Source organism: Tauraco erythrolophus, chromosome 19 (assembly GCF_009769465.1).
Source record: "Tauraco erythrolophus isolate bTauEry1 chromosome 19, bTauEry1.pri, whole genome shotgun sequence".
NCBI classification, from domain to species: domain Eukaryota; kingdom Metazoa; phylum Chordata; class Aves; order Musophagiformes; family Musophagidae; genus Tauraco; species Tauraco erythrolophus.
The window spans coordinates 12,384,640-12,399,026 of NC_141483.1; the positions used below are offsets into that span (position 1 = coordinate 12,384,640).

At 57.1% G+C, this 14,387-nt stretch overlaps 1 protein-coding gene across 2 annotated transcripts in view; it reads left to right on the plus strand.

Annotated features, from left to right (window-relative positions):
* NCOR2 (nuclear receptor corepressor 2) overlaps positions 1-14,387 on the plus strand; it is a 173,227-nt gene that overhangs the window by 125,338 nt on the left and 33,502 nt on the right. For both annotated transcript variants that reach the window (XM_086623675.1, XM_086623676.1), the window contains exons 17-20: positions 432-574; positions 5,787-5,934; positions 8,695-9,250; positions 14,156-14,276. In XM_086623675.1, coding sequence (XP_086479801.1) covers positions 432-574; positions 5,787-5,934; positions 8,695-9,250; positions 14,156-14,276 — 968 coding nt within the window. The remainder of the gene's footprint in view (positions 1-431; positions 575-5,786; positions 5,935-8,694; positions 9,251-14,155; positions 14,277-14,387) is intronic.

Consider the following 14,387-nt stretch of genomic DNA (forward strand, 5'->3'; position numbering starts at 1 on the left):
GCCTTGTCACGCCACTTAAAGTCATCACTGGAGCACAGGAGGGTGGGAAGAGCCTTTGTGTCATGGTAGGGACTAAGAGCTGCTGCCCCAAGTTCTCCTGGGCATGGCAACACCTCCTGCAACCGTCCCAAAGGGAAGGGAGTGCTGCTTGCCCTCCGGAGTGCCCAGCGGCTGGCCGAGACGTGGCTGTGGGATGCATTTTGTTCTGGAGGCGGTCAGCATAGTGCCTTTTTTCCCCTTGGAAAGAAAAACAGGCTCTCGTAGGTCATCCTCTGGCCTACGAAGCCATTCAGACGGGTGCTAGTGACCATATTGTTCCGGTGGAGTTTGGCTTGCGCAGAGGATGTTTCCCATCCTGCATGGACAACGCTGCCCTTGTGTGAGCATAGTCGGTGTTAAACCCTTCTCCTTTTTCCCTCCTGCGACCACAGGTCTCCTTGAGCATGGGCGGAACTGGTCGGCCATTGCCAGGATGGTGGGCTCCAAGACCGTGTCGCAGTGCAAAAACTTCTACTTCAACTACAAGAAGAGGCAGAACCTGGACGAGATCCTACAGCAGCACAAACTGAAAATGGTGAGAGCCCCGTCTCAGCCCGCACCCGTAGATAACTTCCCGGCAAGTGCTTGCGTGCTTCCCACGGCCAAGGGTGGTCTTTATCATCTCAGAGTGAAAGCTCTGGGGACTGCGGAGCGGGAAGCGGTGCAGAAAAGGGTTGTCCACTCGTCTGGCCCTGGGAGGTCTGGAGGAGGGAGAGCTGCAGTGTAGGAGATGCCTGGGTGTCTGGAGCGTGGCTGGTTTGTGGGGAGATAAGGAGCAGGAGGAGCGGTGCCGCGGTGGCCGGGACATGAGCTCAGTCCCGGCTACGCAAATGCTTTGACGCCGGTGCGGTTGTGCTGCTCCACCCCGGGGAGCAGAGAGCCCGGCTGGGCACCGCAGCTCTGCACCTTGCAGGTATTCAGGGGTTTAGGACAACACAAGGAAAGGCTGGTCCCGACACGGATGTCGGTTGTCTTCAGGGCTGGGAGCAGATGCGCACATCTCTCCGTGCCTCAGTTTCCCCATCAGAAGGGGCTAACGTGACTTCTTTTCTGACATGTGGTGCAGGGTGTGAATGGAGCGGGGTTTGTTTGGTGTTCTGGAGATAGGACGGACTGCTAAGAGCAACTGAGGATTATAATTATTGCATTTGTAGAGTATCCTGGGGTTCCCAGTTTCTGGCTAATAGAATTCACATGGCTAAACCCCCACGGGGTGCTTTGAAAATGCAAAGGACAATGTTCAATGCAGGAATCTCTCCAAGCGAGCTATTACAGCAAGAGTAAAAAGAAAGACAGGAAAACATTCAATGACTCACCCAGGAATTTAATATCCTAGTCAGTCTATAGGAATGAGAGAAAGAGAAGACATCGGCGATTCTTTTTTATTAATTCTGTCTACACAGAGACACTCCTGTCTTCCCATGTTTCACTGAATAGTTTTTAGAAACAAAGCAAACAAACTATGTAAAAGACCCCAAAACCGTTACAAAGACTGGAATGAAACGTGCATCAAGCCCTCTGAGTAGCAAATGTTACATTAGCAAGATACCAGTGTTCGTTACTGGGGAGAATCTGAAATAAGACCATACAGCTTAGCTGGCAGCGGAGCCGGTGTGTATTAATTTACTCTGCTTCCTAATGTTGCAGAAATTATATCACGGAAGTGTTTTTCTGCAGAACCACATTTTTCCCTGCATCCGTCCCTCCAAGGCAGCCGCTAGACTTCTCCTGTCTAATTGCTCACTCTCACTTGCAGTTTATATCAGCATCATCATTTTATTTTTTGAGCGTCGGAGGCTATGGGATTCGGTTGTGGAGAAGAACAATGAACGTTCAGCTGTTATTTATTGTGCTCTATTGTTTTGTGGCAAGAGCAGATGCCAGAAAGCTGAATAAAATAAGAGAACAACTGAGATTAAATTGCCATAGACCTTCCTTCCTGACTCCTAAATATATTCAGAAGCAAACCAAGCCTCCTAATCTCACTGTATACGCAGTAGTCACCGTGACCTCTGCAGAGCCCGTGCGTGGCGAGGCAGCGTGGCATCGCCGGACTTTGCCGTGACATTCCCAAGTTATTCCTTGACCTCACCACCAACAGCTATTGCTGATCGTGTGCGGGGAAACGCAGCGGCTCTGCTTTTCTTCCTCTTGCTTAAGGAGAGTAAACTTAATTAGCAGATCTTATTTGTTTCCCAAACGGGGCTCGCTAATACTGTAGCCTCGTCACCCAGGTAGGTGCGACACCGGGCTTCAGCAGCATGCCAGCGACTTGGAGGAGTTGCAGAGACAGGCAGGGGCAGTGACCGGTATGGCACAGGAGCCTGGCAAGGTCCCTGAGTCCCCAAAACGTGGCACAGCGCAGTGCGGAGTGTGATGTCCCCGTTCCCCATACCGGGACAGTGTTGGGTGGGATGGGGCCAGGTGTTTCGGCAGCCCCTTGTCCCTTCCCCTGAAGCCTGGCTGGCCAGAGCCCAGGGAGTTTTGGGGATGGGGAGACCCTTCCTCTGAGCTTCTGGAGCATTAGGAAGAAGGGTTTGGGTTGCACCGGGTGGTGTCTTCTGACACAGTGATGCTCCTCTTCCGCTTCTCCAGCACCTGTGTGGTCCATACACCTCCATATTCCGTGTTTGGGGTTTTAATTTTAAGACCCATCCTCTTTCTGAAGAGGTTTTCCACCGGGCACAGAGCACACAGAGTCCGGGGAGCTGCACGCGAAGCCCCGTTTCCCCTCTCCCTCCAGCTGCTCAGCGCTCAGGAGACCCTTCTCCAGCCTATTTGAGGAGGGGAATCCCACGGCGGTCCTGGCTCACCGGTGCTGGATGCTGCAGATCCTCACCCTCCTCCAGGGCTCAGGGTGTCCCTGCCAGCCGCCTCACCGTGGGACAGGCAGCCTGTTACTGCTGGGGCAGGGGCAGGCCACCTTGGGGCTTTGCTTTATCTGCCCTGCTGTGTGTTTTGGCTTGGTTTCACTGCGGAGCGGCTCGGATGTGTCCCAGGCATCAGCGTCACTTAGCCTTGACCTCCTGCGCGCTCTAATCTCGGCGTTTAAGGAAAGCATCGGGGTACGCGGTGTCCTCAGAGCTGCTCTTTTGGTTAGTGGTTGGAGATCAGGCGCCGTCCTCACCAGGACCTCTTTGCGGTGTGATTGTCACTTCAGGCTGGTGACTGCTGGGGCTTGTTTTGGCTTGTGCAGTGAAAACGGGCGAATTATCTCCTGGGCTGGTGCTGGTCCTGCTTGGAGGACCAATCTTTTGGCCCCCCCTCTGAGCAACATCTCTGCAATTTCTTGCTTTTTTTTTTTGAGTGGTGCTGACAAAGCATTGGAGTCACTCTGTGGTTAGATCTGGTCCTGATGTGGTCTCAAATACGCATCATTATATCACACCGGTCTGGGACTGCCCGGTCCTGCTCTTAGGACAGGCTGAGGCCGATGCTGATGGGGGTGAAGCGGGGTTTGGAAGCTGTTATGGCTGTTGCTACCACCTCAGGTGATGAGGGCAAGGAGAGACCAAATCAGTCAGGACAGCTGCTCTGCCTGTGGGGCAGAAGGCCAGAGAGATGTCGTGCCCAAGGACTGGTGGCATCTCCATCTTGTCCTCCAGGACAGCGCAGGTCAACTTGAGCAGTGGGATGCATTTCCCAGTGCCTGGGACAGCAGGAGGGGAGGTAGGAAAAGTGCTGCCCATCCCTGCAAGGTTGGGAGTCAGTGTGGTGGGGCTGGCTGGGAACCAGGTGTGCAGGAGGACGTTGTGGAGGAGCAGGCACGGAGTGACCCCTTATGCAGGGTTTGGCATCCTCACTGCGCACATCACGTCTCCTTGGTGGTCTTGGTGAGGCAGACTGCTCATGTGGCACCAAGTCATGGATGCTTCTGCAAAAATACGTGGTAGCAGGTAGAGAGCAGAGACCCCATGGGCTGGGACAGCACGAAATCAGCATCAGAGTGGCCATAGAAAATGGTCCTGGCACCTTCCCATGGCCTCGCTGGTAATCGCTTAGATTAAAAGTACATTCTGACAGCGGGAGACTCCTGGTCCCAGGCGTGGCTCATAGAGACTCTTCCATTTCTGCCAGTGTTGTGGTGAGGATCCAGTGTCAGATGCGGTGGCCTTGTGGCTGCTTCCAGAGGCAGAGCAGAAAGGGACCTCTTTCCTGGGCAGGGTGCCAGGAGCAAGGCTGCACCAGGGGGGCCAGAGCTGTTGGCGTTATAAGAGGCGAGGTGGTGGCCTGAACATATCTCTAGATGTAGCCAGGAGCTGCTGCCTGGATTTCACATCATTTTCCCTAAATGCCAGCAGCGGGGTTGCCAGGAGAGGGACCCGCGGTGTCGCCGGGGCGGCTCGCCGCCCCGCTCTGCCAGCAGCCGCCAGCTCCTGGGCTCTGGCCAAGTAGGGTGCCGAGGCGGAGGCTGGTTCCCAGCTAATTCCCCAGCGAGGAGCCTGCTCCTGCCCGCGGCTGAGTCACAGACCCGTGAGTAAGAGGCAGAGAAGTCTTTGCCATAGTAACGTCGGCGCTTTGTCGCCGCGTTAGCGCGATGGGGAACCGCTGCTTCAGACAGAAACGTGCGGTTGCTGAATCGCTGCCGGGGCAGAGGCGCGAACGCCGGCAGTGCCGGGACATCGCCGCCGCTGCCGAGACGGGGCGAGGGCACTGCGGAGCCCTGCCTTCCTCCATGCCTTCACCAAGCCCTTTCTGAAGTGCCTTTTTTCCCTCTCTCCTGCCCAGTTCGATAAAAATAGATTTTTGAGCAAGCGGCGTTTCCAAGCAAATAAGCCGTTGTATTTGTTTGTTTGATCTGGAAGTTTTTTAAAAGGCCTGAAAAGTTGGGTGCAGGGGAAGGGGGAACCAGGTCGTCCCAGCACAGAGATCCAGCAGCAGAGTTAACATTTCCACCACGGCTTTATCTTTTCATCCATGTAAATAAACGTCCTACGTACGTCATTCGTGTGGGGTTTGCAGGGAGAGCCGGAGATGATGGGCCTGTTCCTACTGGTAATATTTACTCAAGCAACAAGAGTAGGAAACAATAGCAGAGCCGAGACTTTTCCTTTAGGTCGGCGGGAGGGAGCAGCTCTCTGTGCCCTCGTGGCCGCGGCACGTGCCCCGGCAAGCACGGACAGGACTGGTGTGGAGTGGGACGCGGCACCAGGCACTCACCTTCACAATGCCATGCCACACAAAGCGTCCCCACCACCCACCGGCAACAGCCTGCTCGGCACTGGGGTCAGAGTCCTTTGGCAGTGCCCGCTGTAGGGGATGCAAAAGCTGGTGCGCAGAGACATCGGCTGGGCCGTATCTGGGGCGTCAGCTTCGTTATCTGCAGATGAGTGTCGGGCTGTGGCCGTGCGCGTTTGCGTAGCTGGAGGTAGTCCCTGGAAGCGTGACAGGCGGACACAGGACTACCGGGCTCTTGCCAGCCCGGCACCGGTGACTTCTGCACGCGCATCCCTTGTCCACATGTCAGTGCCGTGCCTCCTGCAGAGCCTTGGTGCTGCCCGGGGCTGGAGCTCTGCGTGGAGCCGGGCTGGCCATTGCACAGTGGTCACAGGTTTTAGCCAGATGAGACCATGCTGCCAGGTTTTCGGCAGTCAAGTCAGATCCCAAGGGCTGATTTTCTCAGAGGGTTTGCCTGGGGAGGACCGCGGCAGTGTTAGTGTCCCTCTCAGCCCTTCAAGCAGAACCAGTGCTGCCTGCTCCCCATCCCCCTGGGCTTCCCTTCTCACCATCCTCTGCCTCTTCCCCAGGAGAAGGAAAGGAATGCCAAGAGGAAGAAGAAAAAAGGCACTGCTGTTCAAAACGAAGAAGCTGCCTTCCCTCCCGCGGCCGAGGACGAGGAGATGGAGGTGTCAGGGACGAGTGGCAACGAGGAGGAGATGGCTGAAGAGGCGGAAGGTGAGGCAGGAGGGGGCTGCAGCAGGGGGTTGCGCTCAGCTCTCCTGGTTTTGCTGCATGGTCACGACAGAGGCACCGTGCACGGCCTCTCCAGGGCTGCAAATGTCAGCACTGGCCGGGGATTGTGTCTGGCACCCCAAAGCCACGCCGAGGTGACAGCATCGCGTGGCACGAGAGGCTCATGGCATTTCGTTTACCTCTGGAGTTCACGCTTGCGAGGAGCGCCCTGGCTCACTGCCCTCCTCCCATGTCTGTCTGGAGGGATGTTTATTTTGGGAAGGTCGTGCAATGCAGGAGCTCTGTTACCAGCAGCCTCCACTGTGTGCTCTTATAAACCACATTTCATGTTTTCATAGAATTGTGGAATGGTTTGGGTTGGAAGGGACCTTCAAGATCATCTAGTTCCAGCCCCCCTGCCAGGGGCAGGGACACCCTCCACTCCACCAGGTTGCTCAAAGCCTCATCCAGCCTGGCCTTGAACACTTCCAGGGATGGGGCAGCCACAACTTCTCTGGGCAACCTGTTCCAGTGTCTCACCACCCTCAGAGTGAAAAATTTCTTCCTACTATCTAATCTAAATCTCCCCTCTTTCAGTTTAAAGCCATCACCCATGTCCTATTACTACAAAAGTCAAAAAGCCCTTGTCAAAAGCCCCTCTCCAGCTTTCTTGTAGCCCCTTTAGGTACTGGAAGGCTGCAATAAGATCACCCCGGAGCCTTCTCTTCTCCAGGCTGAACAATCCCAACTCTCTCAGCCTGTCTCCATAGCAGAGGTGCTCCATCCCTCAGATCATCTTCGTGGCCTCCTCTGAACCCGCTCCAACAGCTCCATGTCCTTCTTGTGTTGGGAACCCCAGAGCTGAATGCAGCACTGCAAGGGGGGTCTCACGAGAGCAGAGCAGAGGGGCAGAATTCCCTCCCTGGACCTGCTGCCCACGCTTTCCCCCAAAGGGAGTCCCTGAGTGCTCAGCAGGGTTAGATAGCCACCACCGCAAGCTCCCGAGGAGCTCAGCATGGACTCAAGGAGGGATAACCCGTGAAGGTTTGCATGTGCCCATCCCTGTCCCATCAGGGCATCACTGCTACTGCTGCCCCGGGCAGTGAAGCCCGTGCTGCCGGCAAAGGCAGGGGAAGCCGTGGTCTCACGCCAGCGAAGCTGGTGTACCTTGGCACGTCTTTTCCTCCTCCCTTTCCTTGTAAGGCAGTGCTTTCCTCCCTGCCAGCCATACCAAAGAAAGGAAACAACTTGAAGGTGACAATTTTCAGCTATTTATCGCTTAGAAAGCACTGCAGTGAGTTTGGAGAAAATGTTCGTAATTTTCCAAGAGTAGCCCCATTTGACTTTTGTCAGAGTAATTTAATAACTCAACCAGCACTGCTGGCACCACGCTGGCTCCTGGCCTTAGCACCCAGGCTAATGGGACTCGAAATGGGAAATCATTTCAAAATCGTCGTTGCAAGTGACTCATTACAAGGCAGATTCCAGGTAAATCTTTGTGCGAGGTGATACGTGACTCAGAGGCGCAAAGTAAAAGGTAGTTAGTGCTCTTTGTAAGAGTGCTCGAGAGGAAACAGTGTATTTTTGAGATTAGAGACTGATCTCTTGACATGCTGCTGAGCTTTACGCTCCAAGCCTCCTCTCTTATTCTGCTGCTGGGATGGGCTACAGAGCTGAAGAAAGGCGTAATCTGGGGGGATGAATTGTCGGGATGCAGAACTGCCAGGGCGGTGTTATGCACCAGACAGCTGCTGACTCCAGGGTGACATTTGGGGGTGCTCGGGCCATGTGACGAGTGTGGTGCGTTTTCATGCCAAGGAAGTATGGATGTGCTCTGACATAGGGCTCTTGGGACGCAATCCCTCTGTGCCACTCATCTCACTGGCATTTGAAAGCTTGTCTGTGCTGCTATGGAGAGGGACAAGTCAAGGGATGCGCAGGAAGAAGCCTCTGGGCACAAGCGTGAGAGCTGTGCCCAGTGGGGACGTGCTGAGACGGGACCATGGAAGTCTCCTGGAGCTCCTGGCCCTGGATGTGTTTGTCCAGTGAAGGCTTGGAGGGAACAATCCCCTCCCCAGCCATAGAAACAATCTCTGAGCAGCACCTTCACCTGCAGTGGTGCATGGCCACGTGTGCTTCCAGCTCGCTTCAAGCCGTTGGTGGCAGATTTGAGAATGATCCTTTCCATGTAATAATTAACCATCCCGCAGTGCTGCCAGCCCTTTGCTTTCGCCGACCCTGACCTCCTTTCCTCTGCCACTGGTGGCTTAAATAACAAAAAACACACACAGTGTTTTGGGATGGTTCCCAGCTGCCCCGGTGGTGGCAGAGCCAGGGACACGGGTGACGTAAGGCAGCAGGTGAGGTGCCAGCAAGGTGCCCGGCCCCGGGAGAGCAGAGTTGATCCGGAGCCATGGGTGAGAGGGTGAGGCAGGAGTGGATCCTGTCCTGCAGATCCAGTGAGCGGCCAGGGTTTTCCCTTAAAATCCAGCTTCCCTGTCGCTCCATCTCCAGGCTTTTGGGCGTGTGGTTTTGCATTTGGGTGGGGGTTAACAACAGTCGTCGTGCTGGGCGAGCAAACAGGCCCCCAGAGCATCCCTTTGCTCTGGATTCGGAGATCCCAGCGCAGCTCTCCCAGCCCCGGGATCGTCTTCCCCTCGGAGGAACGAGGGCGTTCTCCTCCCAAGGGAGGGGGTGGAGGCAGTGATATGGGAAGCGAGAATCTCGGGCTGATCCTTATTTTTATTTCTTCCTTTTTCTCAGCCGCAGTAAATAACAGCTCCGACACCGAGAGCATTCCCTCGCCGAGGCCCGAAGCCAAAGAAGGAGGCGAAAACGGGGCCAAGGCACCAACGGGGCCGGGAGGTGACTCCAGCGCAGAACCAGCAGTCAAGTTGGAAGAGGCTCCTACACCCCCCGACGCTCCCCCCGCTCCCCCTGCCAACCCCGCTCCTGCCACCAGCCCTCCACCGGAGGCAGCTCCCGAGCCACCCGGCAGCGAGGAGAAGGTGCAGGAGGACCTGGTGGTGGACGTGGTGAAAACGGAGGAGCCGGAGGAGAAGGTGAGCGAAGAGACCTGCAAGACCGAGGTGAAGAAGGAGGAGAGCGAAGACAGCCAGGAGAAGGACAAGGGGAATGACAAGAAGGCAGAAAGCGGCATCAGCAGCGGAGGGACAGCGGGGACGGAGGGGACGCCCAAGGCTGAGAAGAAGGAGAGTCATAAAGGCAGTAAAGGTGCCGGGGTGAACCCCGACAGTGACTCCAGCGCGACCTGCAGCGCAGATGAGATGGACGAACAGGATGCTGTGGACAAGAGCAGGTAGGAGCGAGGGAGAGAGGTGGGCAAGCGCATGGCCCCAGGGCCAGACGAGCATCTCATTGTGTGCGACAGCACCCACGTGCACTTTCATGAGCTCTTCCTTGGGCATGTCACTGCTCCGTCGCTCCTCCAGGCAAAGGGATGTGCCCGGCTGTCACCTCATGTGGCCGTGACCCTTTGGCCATCGCTTGCAAAGGGGCCGTGACACGATGGGCAGTGCAATGTCCCAACGTACGGGCGCTACTGGGCAACAGCCGCGGGCAAGTGTTGGGTGCAGAGCCGCTGCGTCTGCTGGTGGCAGCCCGGTGATCCGGGTGATGCAACGGGGCAGGACGTGTCCTCGGGGACAGTGGAGTCGTGCAGAAGCTGGTGTGCCAGCATCCGGGGTTGGAAACGGTTTCTGTCTGAGGCGGCTCTGGCAGGAGAAGTCATGTCAGGGACGTGTTCCCAGTGCAGAGAGGGGGCGAGTTGCTCGCTTGGTGGAGATGCTGCTTGGATTTGTAGGGGTGAGTTATCCGTCCTGGCCGTTAAGGGAGGAGAACAGTGTGGGCTGTGCAAGCTTTCCTGGGGCCGTGCCACTGCGTCTTCACCTGAGCCACTGCAGTCCCCGGCCCTGGGACCAGCAGCTGAGGGTGCCTCTGACCCATCATGGATGGCTCTTCGGTCAGGGAAGGGAAACACTGGCCTCCTCCTTGGAGAAACATCCTGTTCCCCCCGCAGCTTTTCCCACAGAGCCCTTCCCACCCAAGAGCCTCACAAATGGGGAGAGGGTTTACTAGTTTTTGAAGAATATATATGAGTACATGCGTCTTTGTAGTGCTGATTTTTTCCTGATGGCTCCTGCTTTCATTCATGCTGTCTCCTGCACCAGGTGGGACTCCCGAGCCCACCATGCCGTCGCACGTAGGACCAGCAGTCCCTCCCCACCTCGGAGCTGGGCTGAGACCGGAGACTGGTGTCCGGCATTCAGCATCCTGCATCCCACATCCCTCCCATGGGCTTACAGGGGGCAGATGGGCAGTGAGACTAGCGCTGCCAGGCAGGGCGGGCTGTATGCAGCACTGCGGATGGGGCCATTTCAAAAAACAACGGAGCAGAGCAGCGGGACGAGGCAGCAGGGAGCCATGGTGCATCTCCACCACCCCTAACGGCCTCCACTCTTTCCCTGTGATGGATGCAGGAGCCGGTGGGTGAGTGCTGCTCGTGTGGGAGCATCCTACGTGCTACCCGGCCGCCCCGGTGGAGCATCCAGCCCCTCTCAGCTGGAAACGGCGCTGACGATGCCGAGGGGTGGTGCGGACGCTGCTGGCCTTGGCCCCGCGGCAGGGCTGAGGCCTCTTGGCCGCAGTGCTCTTCTCTGTCGGTGGATGGAGTCCAGCACCACCCCTCCCCACCCTCTCCTCCTTCCCAGACAGGAGAAAACCTTCCAGCAAGGGAGACCGAGGCCAGCGGGGCCGCGCTCCTCGAGTTTAACATTAACCCGGCCGAAAACAGGACAGCAGCGGCTCGTACCGACTTCCCAGGAGCAAAGGAGCAAATCGTCTTGGGAACGACTTTTTCATCCCCGGCTCCTCGCTGAGTCAGCGCCTATCTCACTTGTCAAACAGTTACCAGCTTCCAGGAATATTAAACATTAAACAGGCATCCCGCAGCTCCTGGGCCACTCCTCTTATCCGATGCAGCGGTGAAGCGTGGGTGATAGCAGAGCCTGCCGGCGCAGGAACACTGCAGCCGGCGCCCGGTGCTGGGAGCACCCGCGGGGTCGGTCTGCAGCCGGATCAGAGGTTTCAGCACCGTCGTGCTCCCGGCGGGGACTCCATGCCCTTCCCCGATGTAGCTTTGCTCCCCTGCAAAATTTCCTGCGGGCTGAGGGCTGCTGGCTCGCAGGCGGTTACCACAGCCCCGCTGCCGCAGCGTGACTCGCGATGAGCAGGACGAGGCAGCCGCGATGCCGCGTGAGCCGCCCCGTCACCGCATCACCCGATGCTCGCCCGCCCACCCACCCAGCGCCAGCGGGGCGTGGGTGCTCTTCCCTGCGCTTGCGAAAGCATCGAGCTGTCCCGCAGTGGCTCCCAGAAGGGGACGGAGGGCGGCTGGGGCGTCCCAGCAGCGAGAGGGAAGGGGCGCAGGGTTGGTGTGAGGCGTAGGGGGGCAGCCTTTTTTTGGGTCACGCTAGCAAAGACAAACCCGATAAGGAGTCGCAGCCTTAACTCATCAAAGCTGAAGGCAGCTGATGGCAGTTCCATGCAGCGTGTGCTGCGAGAGCGCGGCTGCTGGCACTGCCGGTGCTGCAGTTGGGCAGGATGTCACGTCGGATGGGAACGTATCAGGGAGGCCACGTGCAGTACCCCGCAGCAGACCTACCTGTGAGCGTTGCACCCAGCCACCCCGCGTCCCTGTCGCTGGCTCAGCCGTAGGAGTGAAGGCTGCATTGGGCCAGCTCCTCGTTGGTGCTGGGGCCCCGGCTTGGGGGAGCCTGTCGGGAAAATCTGATAGCTGTCACCTTTGTGCTACCACCGCATGTGCGAGGAATTGCGTTTGGCTGCGACACGTATCAGTGTGCTGGCTCAGCTGGCAATGAAACTGGTCCCCGTCCCTGTGGCTGAAGGTGAAGGAGTTTGGGGAACACAGTGTCCTGGTTGCCCCCAAAGCTTCGTGCCTGGGAAGAGAAGTTTCCACAGTGCTGAGGCTCAGCCCTGTGTGTATCAACCCCTTCCTGCTCAAATCCTTTTCCCGTCCCTCCCAACGCCATCACCCGTGTTTAGGGACTGGTGGTTGGGTTTGGGAGGCCCCAGGTTGGCAGCAGGTCAATATGAGATGCTCAGCTGGTGCCTTCCGGAGCGCAGCACCCAGCAGACAGCCAGTCTGCTGTGTCCGGTGCCAGATCTGCTGGGAGGGATGTAATAAATTATGCAATTTGTATATTGATGAATTTAATACTGACCAGGACCCATCTCAGCCCTGTGGTGATGTGTTACTGGCCCGGCAGCGCCGGTGTCGGGGCTGAAGCGGCAGGAGAGGAGCTCTTTGTCGTCACCAGGAGCTGAGCCGGCTGGCAGCCTGTGCTGGCTGCTCTGCCTCCCAGATAAGGCTTGCCCAGAAAAAAATTACCCTTTTTTAAAAATAATTTTAAAAAGATTGGCTTCTTTTGGGCAAAATCAGAGCCCAAAGTGCCAAGGGAGCAGGGCCAGGGCTGCAGAGCATGCCGCGAACACGGGCTTTCCCCGTCTCAGCAGCACAGAACAGCAGTGCCACAGCTCAGTGTGGCACAAAGGTCTCGGGAGCGAGTGCCAGCTGCTCTTGTCCGCAGCCATGAGTCTCAGCAGCCCTTGGGGCATTGCAGCCCCATGTCCCCCCCAGTGTGGCTACACACCACCCCTGCAGCCCTGCAGGCGGATATCATTGCAGTTATTTGTGGAGCAGCTCGGATTTGCTGCCCCTCACCTAATTTCCCTCAGGTGCCTGACCGGAGCACCATGGTCCCAATCCGGAGCTGGGTCCCCTTCCCCTCCGATGCTGGACTCCACGCAGAGCGAGGGCTGGGGCAGTCCCAGCACCGAGATGAGTTTATTCCCCGCACATGGCCCCACCACGCTTGTTTGTTCATCCAAGGGTGAGCATGAAATGACCTTGAAATTTATAGGCTGAAGAGAGCAGTGAAATAACAGCTAAAATAAACAAATCAAGCTATAAAGCTTGAAAACTATGAACTGGCTTCAACAAATTGGAGTTGGGAGAGAGAGAAAGTGGAGATGGCCTGGAGAGATGTGGTCTTTGGGGTCTCAGCACGAGCTCAGAAGCTGGACGCACCAAGGGTTTGACCCGTGGGCACGCCTCTGTCCCCACCACAGTTCGGTGGCACCGGGGAGGTGCCCGCTCACACTGTGCGCACAGGGGTTCGGTGCAGCCCTCCGAGTGTCTACCAGGCAACTCAAACAGCCAAGGGGAAGAGCAGATGGAGAGGGCATGGGACTGCACGGCTGTTGGCCTAAACACCAAATCCCATCGAAATCCAGCCTCTCGTCTTTCAAGTGATCCAAGTGCCCCGGCCGCCTGCACGTGGTTCCTTGCCCAGGCTTTAGCACCTCGATAAAAGATGGTCCTTGAAAAGGAGCATGAGGCTAATCCCAAGTGCCAGGCGAGCACCACGTGTTGGCTCCAGAGTGGTGTGGTGCCCAAATGAAACCTGAACTGGTCACCCTGCTCTGTAACTCCCGGCTCCGGGTTCCACTTCTCCCTCAGGTTGATTGTGGACAGCAGCAGATTTGCTGGGAACAGTTAGTGTAGGGGATGAGGGAAAGGGGACTCAAGAGCCTGTTGAGCTGGATGTAATGGTCTTGTTTGAGCAAGGAGCCTCACAAGGGTTGTCTTCTCTGGAAAGCAGAATTTGAATCCCATCCATCTCTTCCCCTCCCTTCAGCTTCGTCATCCCATGGCAAAGCTGCCCCAGTTGCAAGCTGGGCACTGCTGGGCCGGGTTGCGTTCTTCTCTATAGACCAAAACAACCCAACGATCCCTGCAGCCCCCTAAGGTCAAGGTTGAGACCCTCCCCAGCGACTGCGGGTCCCCCATGCTTTGGGCAGCACGGCAGATTTTCCTGCTGAGCAATCTCCTGTCAGACAAGTGTCCTTGTGGTGCGTGCTGAGACCTTTGGAGTGGTAGTTGCCATCTAAACAGGTTTGGGGCCAGCGCAGCAGCTTGCAGGGCTGGAAGCCCAAGTGCATGATGTGTCTGAGAGCCTCTGAGTCCCAGCAACAAGCAGTAGTCCAACATGCTCCTCTCTGATGAAGAGGATGTCATCTAGGCTGAGCAGCATAAAACAGAGGGGTACAGAGTGTGGGGGAGCGATGGGACGCGGAGCTTGTCCATGGCACTGCCCGGTTGACGTGGGTGTTTTGTGCCCAGGTTGCTGTCGCCCCGGCCCAGCCTACTTAACGCCGGCAGCGACGCCAGGCTGAACTCCTCGCCGCAGAAGCCGCTGGACCTGAAGCAGCTGAAGCAGCGTGCTGCTGCCATCCCTCCCATCGTGAGTACCCCACCAGAGCGAGACGGGACTGGGAGCACGGCGGTTGCGTCTGCCTCGTGCACGCGCTTCCATCGGGCTGCGTCCCCTGCCTGGTGTGCGTCGGGGTTGCAA